Below are 15,090 nucleotides of genomic sequence, written 5' to 3' on the forward strand. Positions count from 1 at the left end.
TGCTAATCAAGGTGGTCAGTTGAACCATTCACACCTAGCTCCAGCAGACAAGAGTCCTTTGTCTCACCCTGGTCATTCCACAGATATATAAACCCTTTTTCCTAGTTCCAACAGACCTCACTACCTCTGAGGATACTTGCCATAGATGCAGGCGAAACGTCAGGAGAAAATGCCTCTAGACCATGGCCATACAGCCCGAAAAAAACCTACAACAACCCTGTATATTATTACTCAAATCTTTCAATTCCTGCAGATTTCATTCTGGGGCTGCTGTGATGTATTTTATATGAGATGAGGCAGAGCATGAATGTGAGGCGGGCCCTTCCTAGTTTTTAGGAGTGCATGGCTTTCTTTTCATTTGGGCCACTGATAGTGTTTACAGAGAAAGGTCCTGGGGCACGCCTCCCATTTTAATGACTCTTTAGGATTATGTAAGTCGATCAATCAATTAATTATAATGTGTGTCTATAGCAAATGGGAGCCCCTCTGTAAGGAATTGTGGGAGTTGGAGTCCAAAATACCTGGAGGGCCCAAGTTCGGCCATGCCTGCCTTAAGGTCCCCTCCACACACACAGCCAGCCTGGTCCCGCCTGCCAGAGGGAGGAGGACCTTCCCGACAGATTCCCCTCAGAAGCCAGGAAACAAGGAAGCGGGGGCACGGCCTCAGGTTTCCTTGCGTTTCCCTGCGTGGGAAGGAGGGAAAGGCGTGGCGTGTAGGCCCGCCCTCCTTGGCGCTCCGAAAGAGGCCTGCCCGCTGAGGCCCAAGCGCCTCCCTCCCTCTCTCCCTCTCCCTCTCTCCCTCTCGCGCAGAGCCTGGCTCGGGGCTCGCTTGGCCAGCTGAGGGGAGCCATGGGGAGCCTGAAGGAAGAGCTGCTGAAGCCCATCTGGCACGCCTTCACCGCCCTCGACGTGGACCGCAGCGGAAAGGTCTCCAAGTCCCAGCTCAAGGCGAGTCCCAAAGGCAGGGAAGGAAGGAAAGAAGGAAGGAAGGAGCCGGGATTCTCCTTACTTGGCCTTTACACCCGCCTTCCCTTCCAGAAGGCCTTCTGTGAGGCCTAGACGAGCCCCAACGACCCAGGAGGCGGGGGAGAGGGAAGCCAAGCAGGCACGGGCCAACTTCGCCCTTCCCTCCAGGTGTTTTGGACTTTTGGTCGGGCTGTGAGGAATTGTGGGAGTTGAAGTCCAAAACACCTGGAGGCAAGGCCCCAGTTGGCCCATGGCTGGATCTACAGATAACAGAATATCTTGGGGATGGGATTCAAATCTAAACGTGCCCTTGGATAATGATTTAAATCGGTAACCACTGACTATTTGTTATCTGTTTTTATATTGTTTATACAGTTTTATACAGTTTTATATTGTTATTATTACATTGCTGTTAATTGTATATTTATGTTTTGATGTGGGCGCCATGGGGTGCCACTTTGTTAGCCGTCCTGAGTCCCTCTGCGGAGGTTGAGAAAGGACGGGATATAAAAGCCCTAAATGAATAAATAAATAAATAAGGTATGTGTGCTTCATGTACAACCTTAGACACATGCCCTGTTTATCTTTCACTAGCTGTCCCCTGCCACACATCGCTGTGGCCCAGTCTGTGTATATGCGTTTTGTGTGTGTATATATTTGTGTATATGTGTATATATGTGTGTTTGCATTTATATAAGTGGTTTTGCACATGTGTTGTAATTATTTTTCATTTTTTGGCTTTTTAAGTCTCTTCTGCTGTGTTTTTATGAGTGATGGTCACTCGTTGGCCTGATACATGTATTGTGTCCAAATTTGGTGTCAATTTGTCCATTTGCTTTTGAGTTATGCTAATCCCACAAACGAACATTACAATTTGATTTATATAGATAATGTTGTGCATGAAGCAGAGGTAAAGGTTGGGTTGTTGTAGGTTTTTCGGGCTATATGGCCATGTTCTAGAAGCATTCTCTCCTGATGTTTCACCTGCATCTATGGCAAGCATCCTCAGAGGTTGCTTGCCATAGATGCAGGCAAAATGTCAGGAGAGAATGCTTCTAGAACATGGCCATATAGCCCCCAAAACCTACAACAACCCAGTGATTCCAGCCATGAAAGCCTTCGACAATACAAAGATAAAAGTTTCCCCTGACATTGTCTAGTCTGTGTGCATGAAGCAAAGGTAAAGATAAGAAGCTTCCCCTTGAAAATTAAGTCTGACTCATCTCAATTTCTAAGCCATAGAGTCAGTGTTGTCTGTAGACGTCTCCAAGGTCATGTGGCCAGCATGACTGCATGGAGCGCTGTTATCTTTCCACCAAAGCGGTACCTATTGATCTACTCACATTTGCATGTTTTCGAACTGCTACGTTGGTGGAAGATGGGGCTAACAGCGGGAGCTCACCCTGCTCCCCAGATTCGAACTACCAATCTTTCAGTCAGCAAGTTCTGCAGCTCAGCAGTTTAACCCACTGCTCCACTGGGGGTTTGCATGAATCACAGTTAGTGTAAATTGAACCACCAGAAAGCAGAAATGTCACCATGTCAGCCTCCCCTGTGGAAAATTTTGGAGTATTTTGGAATGGAAATGTTTGCCTTGTATAAGGAAACATTTATCAGGAAGCAATGCATGAGGGAAATACCTGTATAAGGGGGAAAACACCTGTTTTCTTATTGTCACATTTATAAATGTTCAGATTTGCTCTCCCAGAAATGTGTTTATTAGGACTATTTAGAAGGTGGAGATGAAGAAATTTGTCAATATTGCTTTGTTGCTGCAAGACTAATAATAGCTAAAACATGGAAGGAGGAAAAATAATTAATTATTAAAGATCGGAGAGATAAATTAGTAGATTATATCCAGATTGCCAAACTGACAAATAGCAGTAGAGGAGGAAATAATGAAAAATTTGGGGGGTAAAAAATGGAGGCTGGTATCTGGAAAAGAAGACAAAGGTAGATTTGAAGATTGCCATAAAGGGGATTTAGTGAAAGAAGACATATGGGTAGTTGTGGGTTAGTTATGTGATCCATATTGAGGGGTGTTGCAGTTCCTGGGGGTTGGATTCACGGGTGTGGGGTTAGAGGGACAAGAAATCTTAAGGTATAGTAACTGAACAGCCAAATTTGATTTTTCACATGTTTAGTGAGTGCTGACTGTATACCATTTTGTGAACTTGCTTACTCTTTTGTATATGTTTTTTTCTTTCTTTCTTTTCATTTTTCTGTTGTCTGCTTTGTTTCTTGTGTACACTATAAAACAATAAAATTATTATTATTATTATTATTAATAATAATAATAATAAAGATTTTTTTCTCCTGTTTCTTAGAGCCCTTTCAGACAGGCCCTATATCCCAGGATCTGATCCCAGATTTTCTGGATTATACGAGTCCTCATTGACAGATAATCTGGGATAAACAGAAAACCTGGGATATAGGGCCTATCTGGAAGGGCCCTGAGACAACTTAAGATTATCTGACTCCATGGCAGAACACATGGTTTGCATGCCAGAGGTCCTAGGTTTGACCGCTTGGATTCCCAGTTTGGCCTGTGAATGACCCCTGGCTGACTTTATGGAGAGCTACTCTGCCCCTCTGTGTAGACTTGGGGTTTCTAGCCTTTTGGGGCCTGTGGGCACATTTCAGAGATCAAGAAAGGACCGCATCCCAAAATAACTGCTATGATGAGTGTGTCTGATTGCAAGGCGCTGCGCCATCTCCTCCACACAGGAAAGGTTCCTTCAATTTTGTTCTTTTTTGTCTTGAAGTGGTCAGAAGCAGTGAAGTTGATTGCCGTCTTTATTTCTTAAGGATCTTTCTGGGTACATATGAGACACAGAGGGCTTCATAGCAAATTGTGGCCTTTGCTTTGTTTTGAAATGATAGCAGCTGCCAGGAAAGTCTGTCTTTTGAGTTCAAAAAATAATTATAAAATTTTAATTATATATAAAAAATCTAGGATACGTTGGATACTTTTGGATACTTCAGCAGCTTGTAGGAATTCCCCTGTGCTGCATGTTGCCAGCCCCCTCTGTACACAGTACTGAGCTAGTATTTCCTATGTTTGTTCCTCATTTAACAAAAGTGTCTTGGACTCTTTCTAGGAATATTCCCTAATATTGTTTGTTGGGCTGTTGGGTATCTGAAGGCGCATAATACTTCTTTATTCTAATATTTTTTCCAGATTTGTTTATTCCAGTTGATGGGACTGAGTTTGGGCTTTCGGGATAGTTTAGGAAATTTGAGGACTCTGATACCAACTTGATGGCATTTGTTCCTATAATGCAGTATTATTTGACTAGGCTATTCAAGGGCCGACCTCTTTTCCAACATCACCTATATGAATCAAATGGTGATGAATTGAAATGGAACTTGAACCTAGAGATTAATTAGGGTTCAATCACAGGATTTGCTGGTTTAGACCAAAATATTTTTAGAAATACCACTTTTAGGCATTAATATATGAATGATCAAATTTTAATGTATCATAATATTAATATAGTAACTGCTTGTGACAATGTTTTCTACGATTGTTGGATTGTGCGATTTTAATGTTTATATTGATATGTTTTTAATTCCATCTTTTAATATTAAATTATGTCGTGTTTTATGATTTAATTGATAATTGTATGTTATCATCGTTGTTAGGTTTCTGTACGTGAGGCATTAAATTTTGCCATAATTATGTTGGAAACTGCTTTGAGTCCCCCGCTTGGGGGGGGAGGGGGAGAGAAGTGGTATATAAGTGAGGGAAATAAATAAATAATACATAAATGCATGCCATGTTCCTATTTTGACATTTGTTCTTTTTTGGTGCTGGTTATTGACTGCAATAATAATTATATAATGTCAGAAGTGACTTGAGAAACTGCAAGTCGCTTCTGGTGTGAGAGAATTGGATGTCTGCAAAGATGTTGTCCAGGGGAGACCCGGATGTTTTTACCATCTTGTGGGAGGCTTCTCTCATGTCCCTACATGGGAAGCTGGAGCTGACAGATGTGAGCTCACCCTGTCTCGTGGATTCAAACTGCCGACCTTCAGGTTAGCAGTTCAGCCAGCACAAGGGTTTAACCCATTGCACCACCACAGCTCCATATCATATAATAAGTTGTGTTCATTTTTTCATTAAAACAAGGATTAAAAAACAAACCAACAAAACCAGCAACCTAACCCTGATTTAAACAAAATAAAAAAATGGTTTAAGTCAGACCTCCATTTTGTTTTGTTTTTTAACCTGTTTTCCCCCCACTCAGCTCTTACTGTATCTGACCCTTGAAATTCCTGTGGACAGAGTGTATGTTCTCCCACCATGGACTATGATCTATAAATTATTGTTTAGAAAGGCAGGCTAAACATTTTATTTTGAATGAAAGAATTAGGTCAATAATAGACTCTTTCTTCCTTCTGTTTACAAAATTGTTAAATGACTGAGCAATTCTAGCAGGCTAGAGATCTGGTGCAGACAATGCTCGAGCCAAGTCTCCGTTTGGTTCAGAGGATCCTTTGGCCTTTGCTGTGATGTCCCTTCAAACTTTGTTGAATAATAATTGGCAATTATTGTTGCAAACCATTCTGTACTGTGTAGTCATTAAGCACGTAAGCCAGGCTATGTTGCATCATGACTGGGGATGTTGGGCACAATTGTAATGGAGCTAATTTACACACACACTTTATTATAACAATTATCCCATTTTTATGTTTCCTATCTGACAAGCCTGACTTCATCCTTTGCACCATAAAAGTATGTCAGACCCCATTCTCTCCTCCTTAAGTTATTTGTCATAGCCAGAGCTGTCTTTCTACTCCAGTGGTCCATGGCATGCAGGCACCCAAATGAAAGAACTGGCTTTGTTTCAGCTCAGTGTGGAGCCTGCCAACCAAGAGACAGAGCTGCTACACTGCTCTCTTGTTGGAGAGCAAACAGGAGAACCAGTCAAGAGTGCCATTCTTTTTCTTGCTGCAGACTCTGCAGAGTGTTTTCTACAAAACTCTCACTCAGCTTTTGGAACTTTGATCAGCAAATCTGGGCACACTCTGTTGGGCTCTCTTGGCCTTAAATACTTTGAGTTAAGCCAACATTTAAAAATGTTTTGAATAGGCTCAACACCTGGGGAATGCCTTGGACAGTCAGTCATTGTCATGATTGCTAGGTTGGCTGTAGGCAGATGCTACTGCTAGCCAAATTATGAGTCCTGTTAATACTGAAGACCAAAGTGCAGTATGATGAGGTCGGGGCAGTATGCTGAGGTTGGGGGAATCCTGTGTTTATTTCTGAACCCTTCACTTTATTTGTAAAGTAATTAAGATCTGTATCAATAATTTATCTGTTTTTCATGTATGTGTGGGGTATTTGGCACTGTCCTGAACTTTTTTTTTTGCATAATTTAGAGTTGAAGGATATAATTCTGAATCAAAAATTCACTCCTGGATAACTCTCCCTCTTTCCTTACACTGAATATTGTCTTGCTCTATTTTCGTTTTCACCCTAGCAGAACAAAATCATAGTGTATTTTCTGGATGTAATTGTAGGTTGCTTTTTATAGTATCTGTGTCTGTGCTGCACATAAATATAAGATTCTCTTTTTGAACCTTGCTGTAGTGCTCATTTTTCAAGTTTCAGTTTAAAAACCTGGTTGAATGCAGTTATCAGAAAAAAGCATTGTAGTATTAACAGCACAGGGCACGCTTACTTATTGTCTGCTGGATATGCTTTAAGAATCACACTACATGTTACTGTAAAGATGTAGCTACTCCCACTTTATACTCAAAAATAAGTAGGGAATCCACATCAAACAGGAGCCCTACTGTATTGGATTAGAGAACTTAGAGCCAATTGCTTTTTTTACTGTAGTCTCAACCTCGGTTGCCCCACTCCCATTATCAAACATCGTTTAAAATACATCTGCAACTTTTCTTTATGAGTGTCCTTTAGGTTGGATAATGATAATTCCATTTCCACTCACCTTTTTGCTGCTCTCTTGTATTCCATTGTCTAGCCTAGGCAAAATCTATAACATAACTGATATTTTAGTGTAATGAAAGATGCAAGTGTTGACGTCCTTTTTGTGAATCTCAAAAGATCACAACTTGAATTAAAAAGATGGACCATGTAGTTTGTTCAAATAGGAAACATCAGAGTATTTACAGACATAGAGTAGGAAATTCCAAATGATAAATTAGTGGAAAATCAGCAACATTGAGAACAGATCTATATTGAAATATAGTACGGAACTTGTCTGGCTTGGAATGCATATGTCATTTGGAATGATTGAAACATCAAGCAAGAAAATTATATGCATTACATTGTTTCATCACTGAAGCATATAATGTGCTAACACATCCTTCCTATATTTGCGCTGCAGCAGCATCTGGCTATGAATAGGATCTACGTACAAAAGAGTTCTCCAATTGTGGATCCCGAACCTGATTCTAATATATTTATTATTGCAATGTTACAAATAGGATCTTAGGAAATAATTGTCTGCTTCCTGTTCTGGTCATTGGTATTGATTACTGCCCTTACTCTGCTGGTTGCATAACAGAGCTTTAAAAGTTACCTTTTTAGTTACACAATTTTAGGAATATCTCAGTTTTGCTATTGTCTATTGCATTATCATGACATCTTGAGGCAAGTCTATTTTTATTTATACTTTCCTATTATAAATATGCTTACTGGGTTTTTAATTTTTCTCCTGAGTCACAGTTTGTAAGTGATGGTCATGAGAGCCTTTCATCTCTTGACTTGCTATTCCCCAAGCTCCATGTAATATGGATTTTAACTTGGCAGCTCTAAGTTGGAAACACAGTTTGTCCTTTTTCTAAGTGTATTTCTCCAGTTACATCTTCTGGTAATTATAGTGCAATTGTGTATGTGTGTGTGTATACACACACAATCAGTAAAATGTGTTTTAAAGCTCAAAACACGATAGGGGAAGGGGACTGAACTTGGGATAGTAATGTTGATTAGGGATCAGACAAGAGTCCTAATATTTGTTAGGGATATCTTCTCCCGGATTCTGGTGCTTCTTTATGTAGTTTCAGAGCTTCATTTCATGCTCTGCCATTGTTTCAAGGGAGGGAACATTTATCACAAAGTCGAAGGCAACACTGTATTTCCTTCCTCATTTTAAAACAACTTTTATATTCTACTAGCAAAAGGAGTGGTGTTTTGACTACCACTGCCTTGCTTTCTGTGTAAGATGTACCCGAGAAGAGCTGCTCCTGCTATTGGGTGGCTCTGAAACTGAGACAAAGGAATCCAATGTGGTAAATAATAGTATTCCAAAATTATGAACTGTTTTGTTCTAAGTCCTGATATGGTCTCCATTTTGCATTTTATCCAAAATGCCCTGTCCAAATTGGATAGATCCTCCATTGAGCTAAATGGAGCACAAGCCTAGAATTTACGCCTTTATATTGGATTATTCTTCCCAATCAAGATGTCTTCCCTCTACCTGAAACTAACAGGAGTCTTGCTGGAGGAAGTAAAAACCCTATAGCTACTTGTATGTCTTCATTAACAAGGATACTAGAAGCTTTTCAGTATGTTTGTAAGACTTTGATCAGTCCTTTCCAGCACTTGTTCTTTAGGTCCAGGTCACTCTTCTCTCCTTGTAAGCTTTTTAAGGAAGTGGTTGGAAGATAAAATTAGTTAAATCATTCCTGCACATCCTGGAATGCCTTTTTATCTTTTGCAGGCATAATATGTTTGATACTCAACTGGGGTTTTATGTGAATAGACTAATTCATCTATTTTGAATTCTGCTTGGATCACACCTATTTCTCCTGAAATTTCAAAGAGCCACATGACTATTCACCCACCTGAAACATATCATAGAGGGTGGGATAAATCAGAAGGATTATCTAGTCCTACCTTCTGCCATTTAGAAATACACAACTAAAGCACCCTAAAAGATGCCCTTCCAATCCCTGTTTAAAGACCTTGGACTTCCTAGGCATCAGATCCCACCATGATCTCTGTGTTTATCCCAACTAGCAGTTCTGTGAGATGTGAGGAGGTTTGCATGGGACATTGAGACAGAGGGAGAGGAAGAGGATGATGTGATTTCCTTGGGCTCATGAAAGTTTGGGACTAGGAGCAAAGGATCTAAAGGGATGCTTAGATCAAATTTTTCTCATAATTTCCCCAGCATTATGGCAGAATTCAGCATTGCCGTCAACATCACTTTCACATTATTTCCACAGCTTTGGTATTTTTCTGCAGCATCAGCCTTGCATTCCTCTCCTCTCCTCCCATGGTATCAATTTCCTCTGCAATTCCCAGTAGACAAATTTGCGTGGCACATTTTTCTCCCTCTGTCCTGTGTCCTGCATTTTGCAGGTTAAAAGAGACCTTAATTTTTGATCAACTTCCCTTTAAAGACTGTGTGTGTTTCCTAATGGAAGAAAATATTGTTAGATGAGGCAATATTCCACAGTCTAATATGAATATGTTTCTTGCAATCTTGGATGGAAGCTGTATGTTACTGTCTACCTCAGTATTCACTGGGGTTTGGTTCCTGCCCCACCCTGGAAGATACCAAAATCCATGGATGCTTTACTCCCATTATATACAACGACATAGTAAAATGGCAAATAAAACGAGTGCTAGAGAAATCTGTGAAATGGTGGGAGGCTGCAGCAGAGTATGCATGCACATCAAGGCAATACTCAGTTTGTGGCAAAATAAAGATTTGCTTTTTGGAATTTCACCTCTGAGAGCCCGCATGGCATGGTTTGACTACAGCTCTGGAGACAAGGGTTTGAATCCCTGCTTTGCCATGGAAACCACTCGGTAGCCTTGGAAAAGTCACATTCTCTCAGATGAAGACAAAGGCAAGAGCAAGCTCCCTCTAAACAAACCATGTCATTAAAAAAACCTGGAATACTTTTACTCAGGGTCGTCATAAGTCAAAAACAACTTGATATAATACAACAGCAGCAGCCACCATACTTTAAAAAACCTGTCATTTCTCCTTATTGTTTTTGTGTTTCTGTTAGTGGTGTAAAGTTCATAGTAATTTTCAAAGTAGTGAAGTCTGCTGTATTTTTAGCACACATTATGGATTTGTTGTTAATTGCTGGCAAGTCAGCTCTGACTTGTGACAATCCAATGCTAGCTCTTAATTCTTGCAGAAAGTAGATCAGACCAATATTTTTGGAGTCTTACTAAGTTAACTTTATTATAGTATGATAATCCTATTTGGATAGATTAGCTTTCCGTATGAACCAGCTTGTACATGCTGCTACCAGCCTGGTCTTCCCTACCATCTTTTATCAAAACAGATTTATTTCCAGAGTTGGTCATGAGTTCTTCTAACTGAAAGATAGTTATATTCTTGTAATGATAATATTTTTGCATAATGAAACATTCACCTGTAAAGAGAAAGTGAGATGTCATTATCACTTCAAAGTTGGGAAACTATTTCAGCTGTTCTACCCCTAGCAAGTAAATTTCCCAAACATCAACATTTGCCTTTATGATTTCAGAATTCAGTATTTATGTATGATTATTCAGGAGTTGCTCTGTGGTGTCCGATTCTTGTCCTATGTGTTTTATTTGTTAAAATTCTATAGCTAGCAAAGTTTCATAAAATATGAGAAAAGAGGAAATTGGATTGTTGAAGGCTTTCATGGCCGGAATCACTGGGTTGTTGTAAGATTTTCAGGCTGTATAGCCATGTTCCAGAAGCATTCTCTCCTGACTTTTCACCTGCATCTATGGCAGGCACCGTCAGAGGTTGTGAGTTCTGTTGGAAACTGGGAACATCTAATCACCTCTCAACAAAGGATTCCCCCAGGCAGTAAGAAGCCAGACCTTGAAACTGCTAGGCCACTAAATGCTAATCAAGGTGGCTAGTTGAAACATTCACACCTACTTCCAACAGACAAGAGTTCTTTCTCCCTCCCTGGACATTCCACAAATATATAAACTTCATTTTCCTAGTTTCCAACAGATCTCACAACCTCTGAGGATGCCTGCCATAGATGCAGGCGAAACGTCAGGAGAGAATGCTTCTGGAACATGGCCACACAACCCAAAGAGAAAATTAATGAGATTAATTCCTTCATAGCTAATGCTCTACTAAATTTGGAGGAAAGCATGTATAAAGGAAATGATGACTTCATGAATGACAAAGTTGATCCTCAGAGATACTATTCTTTGTATTCTATATACAGCCACCATAAAATCTTTGTGGCTGCCATGGTCCATCTACTGAGCAGCAATAGATCTCTAGAGACTCGGGCTACAGCCATTGTACTAAAAGCAAGGTAACTGTCTTATTTGTAAAGCATTCTGATACCTTTATTACTGTGTTGTCTCTCAAGAATCGTTTAAAAACCATTTGAGCATCTTCCTGATCAGAGACACATTTGTTCAAAATAAGCTCTTAGATTATTAAAAAATGTAAACATCACAAAAGCACTTTGAAAAACAAGGCATACAGATTGACAAGTGTGTTTTCTTGATGCTTTCTATTGCAAACATAGTCTTAATTTTGATTCTACACTGTTTCTAAGCATTTTCGATTGTTACTTATTCATTCTATTGTGTAAGAACGTATGTTATGCCAGGAAACCCTTTCCAAATTTAGCTTTCTCTTAAGTGCAGCCTTGTCATCTGTGTTTAGCCTAGCTGTATGAGCTGCTCTCAGGTTTTATGCACTTTGCTTTTTGCCAGGTTCCATAGCTGAAATAATCCAGATGAAAGCTGGATCTGTAGCAGAATGAGCTGGCGTATAGCATAATAAGCTGATTGATATACAATGCACTGTATCATTTCAGATTGTTGTTATGTGTTTTCAAGTCACTTCTGACTCAAGGTGACCCTAAGTCAAACACATCACAGGGTTTTCTTGGTAAAATTTGTTCAGAGAGGGTTTTTCATTGCCTTCCTCTGAGGCTGAGAGTGAGGACTTACCCAAAGTTTCCCAGTGAGATCCCATGACCAAGTGGGAATTTGATCCCTGGTGCTTCTTTGTAGTTTCTGTGAAACATACAAGTGGGTCAACCTGCACAGAGCACCACTTGGATCTTCTAGAGTTCTGAAACATTTTGATGGTAATCTTACTCACTTTCCATGCCCTTTATATAGGTTGTGTAGTCCAATGCTCAAACCACCATACCACTTTAGCTCTTTTTTCAATATGTTGGTGAAGCATAATATTACTTCTGCACAAAATAAAAACTTTTCTTGTACAGTATATAGAAAAGATACCTTCCATGAAAAAGGGTTTAGTGCTTCTCTTATTGATGGCTACTTCACAACATGCTGGGAAACTTTTTCTTTGCATTTTTTCAGATGTGGGAACCATTAAAAAACTATATGTGCAGTTTGAAGTACGGTCCGCATACACACATATTTACCACCTAGTTCTTACAAACTGAGCAGTTGAGCTTAGAACTCACATGGTTGTCATCAGACAGAGACTCACATGATCCATTTAAAAAAAAAAACACCCCTCTTGAGGGATTTTTATGTGAGCTTTTTAACCTTGAGTTATCTTTAAATGCTTGTGGTTCTTTTCAAATTAAGAACTTTTCCTTTTTGCTCCCTGGGGGTACCTTTTATCATATGAGCCTCCACCTGCAGTCTGAATCATTAGTTGAGTCGCAGGTTTATTACTTCATCTCACTGCAGTTTTAGATTCACTGGGGTGTTTGCGAATTAAACCAAACTGAATGAAGGAAATATTTGAAGAGATACCCTCATTACTGCTTGAAACCTGATAACCACCTGACCTTTCTCTAGTTCATATATCCATTCCCTCCCCTCACTGCTTCCCCCACCCCCCAAATATACTGCCAACGTCATCAGAAAGGCAAGTCTTGCTATCCCATCTGGATAGCTGAGGATTTGGTGAGCCTGCAGATTGCAAGCATATGTAGGCATTCCCTGGGCTACACACAAAATAGGTTCTGTAGATTTGTTCATAAGTTAAATTTCTATGTAGAATGGAACAGGTACATTTTAAAGTGTAACGCCAGCCAAATTTTTAGTTTCGGATAGCATAGGGAAGAGTTAATACCCCTGTAACATTTATTTTGCTCTGTGGCCCCCATTCAGAAGATTTTGCCTCACTTTCTGTCCCTGTGACAACTGGATTTTGAAAGAATTGACTTGTGGAAACAAGGATTGGTGATAAAGCTTCAGTGGAGATACTTTCCCCCATGATAACCATTCCAGGAGTGAATTTCTCTTCCTTAGGATAAATTTCTTTTTACTTCCTGTTGTCTCATCTGTTTGTAACTAGGAGTCGTATGTAATCTGCATATTTGTAACTTGGGGACTGCCTGTACAATCTGTCTGCTTCTGAATGAGCAAAATCTGTATTTTCTTTGATTTGCTGTCACATATGTTGAGTGCATTTATATGTGTCTGGATGATGCAGGAATTAAAATGCATACTTTGTGGTTTTAAAATGTATACATTGTTGTTTTGAAAATATGGAGAAAACAAAGTTGGTGTCAGTAGGGTAGTTTGAGCTACTCATTCAAACCTGAAATCAGACACAGAATCATAGCAGTTGAACAGTATATGCTTGACTCTCTCCACACCATTGTTGTTTTTAGTACAAATCTGACTGTACAAACTCAGATTACATTGCATGAGAATTAGCATTATACTTTATCTGCTTAGGAACATATTTTCTTATCTGTCTAGACTCAGGTTAGTTGTACCATTTTTGTGTCTGTTGCTTATGTCTGAGGGGAAAAAAAGATAAAGCTCCCAACATGGAGCTTTATAAATCTACATCCAATACTTCATTGGCAGGGTTGAGTATCACCTATCCAAAATGCGAGACATGTTTTGGGTTTCAGATTTTTCTGGTTTTGAAATGCCTGTATTTGTATGTACGTATACAATGAAATATCTTGGCAATCGGACCCAATTCTAAATATGAAATTAATTTATATTAATTTCATATTTAGAAAGCAAAGCCATTACTATCTCAGCTTCTGGTGTGGAAAATTTGGGGATAGTTCAGAATTCCAGATAAGGGCTGCTCAACCAGTATTCTCTTAAAAATGATATTGTACATGTAGCCTATTATATTTAATATTACCAGTGACTCTACTGAAAATATGTGTCTGCCCCATCAGAAAAATTGTATTTACCAAAATATGTGATACAGATTATGCATTATCATTTATCTCTTTTCTTTTTTTCTTTTTTTTTGTTAGGTCCTTTCTCACAATTTGTGCACACTGCTGAATGTTCCACATGATCCAGTGGCTTTAGAAGAGCATTTTAGAGATGACGACGAAGGGCCTGTTTCCAATCAGGGATATATGCCTTATTTAAACAGATTCATTTTGGAAAAGGTATGTAGCTGTGTCATTAGATCCATATACATGCTGTATTTAGGTTTTTATTTTATGCTTTAAAAGCCAACTATTTTGTTGATATTAATAAGCAAAACGTAGCAGAACAAAAACCAAGGTGATTAAAATATGATTGCAACCTAGAAAAGGAAACAAAAATGAACACAAACTGTAAAGAGAGCCAGGGTTCAGAAAATGCAGAAATGTATGGCGAAATAAAATTAAAAACTCTGGTGCCATGGATATTGAGAGGCTTTCCAGAATAATTTATTAGAAGATGGTAAAGGAGAGACTCAGGCAGTATCAATGCAGACCCACAGACCATATAATGCAGCTTGAGGCTGGCTTGAGGTTAGGGTGTCCACAAAACCTATACCCCCAGTGTGTGCTGCAGAGTGCATTAAACCAGGAATAGCATATTTAAAAAACTCACCAGAAAGGCCAGAATAACTGAAAATAATCTTCTGGAGGTGATCAGAGGACATCCCATGTAATTCTCTACTCTGAGTGTTTGCCAGGACACTCGTAGCATGGCACACTTTACAAAGCCCTGAAACACAGCTGTCTGGAAGGTAAACAAGCACCCCTGGGAGAGGAACTACATAATTCCCATGGGGACACCCACTTTTCACCTCATTTTCTCATTTTCTGTGCCTTGCCAGGATCTAGCAGTGATTCCAAACTGACATGGATATGCACATCAGCCTCTTTCAGTGAGCTGACTAGGAAAAAAATGGTTCTGTTGCGATCTGCAGATACTGTGACCACTGTCTCAACCTCAAACTGGTTCCTAGGATGTTT

General features: G+C 39.6%; 1 protein-coding gene across 1 annotated transcript in view; it reads left to right on the top strand.

Annotated features, from left to right (window-relative positions):
• Nucleotides 1-749: 749 nt before the first annotated feature.
• The window catches only part of SWAP70 (switching B cell complex subunit SWAP70), a 42,652-nt gene continuing 28,311 nt past the window's right edge, over nt 750-15,090 (top strand). Inside the window, exons 1-2 of the mRNA XM_060767053.2 lie at nt 750-948; nt 14,149-14,289. Coding sequence (XP_060623036.2) covers nt 850-948; nt 14,149-14,289 — 240 coding nt within the window. The 5' untranslated portion in view covers nt 750-849. The remainder of the gene's footprint in view (nt 949-14,148; nt 14,290-15,090) is intronic.

The sequence above is a fragment of the Anolis sagrei genome, chromosome 1, assembly GCF_037176765.1.
Source record: "Anolis sagrei isolate rAnoSag1 chromosome 1, rAnoSag1.mat, whole genome shotgun sequence".
Lineage (NCBI taxonomy): Eukaryota > Metazoa > Chordata > Lepidosauria > Squamata > Dactyloidae > Anolis > Anolis sagrei.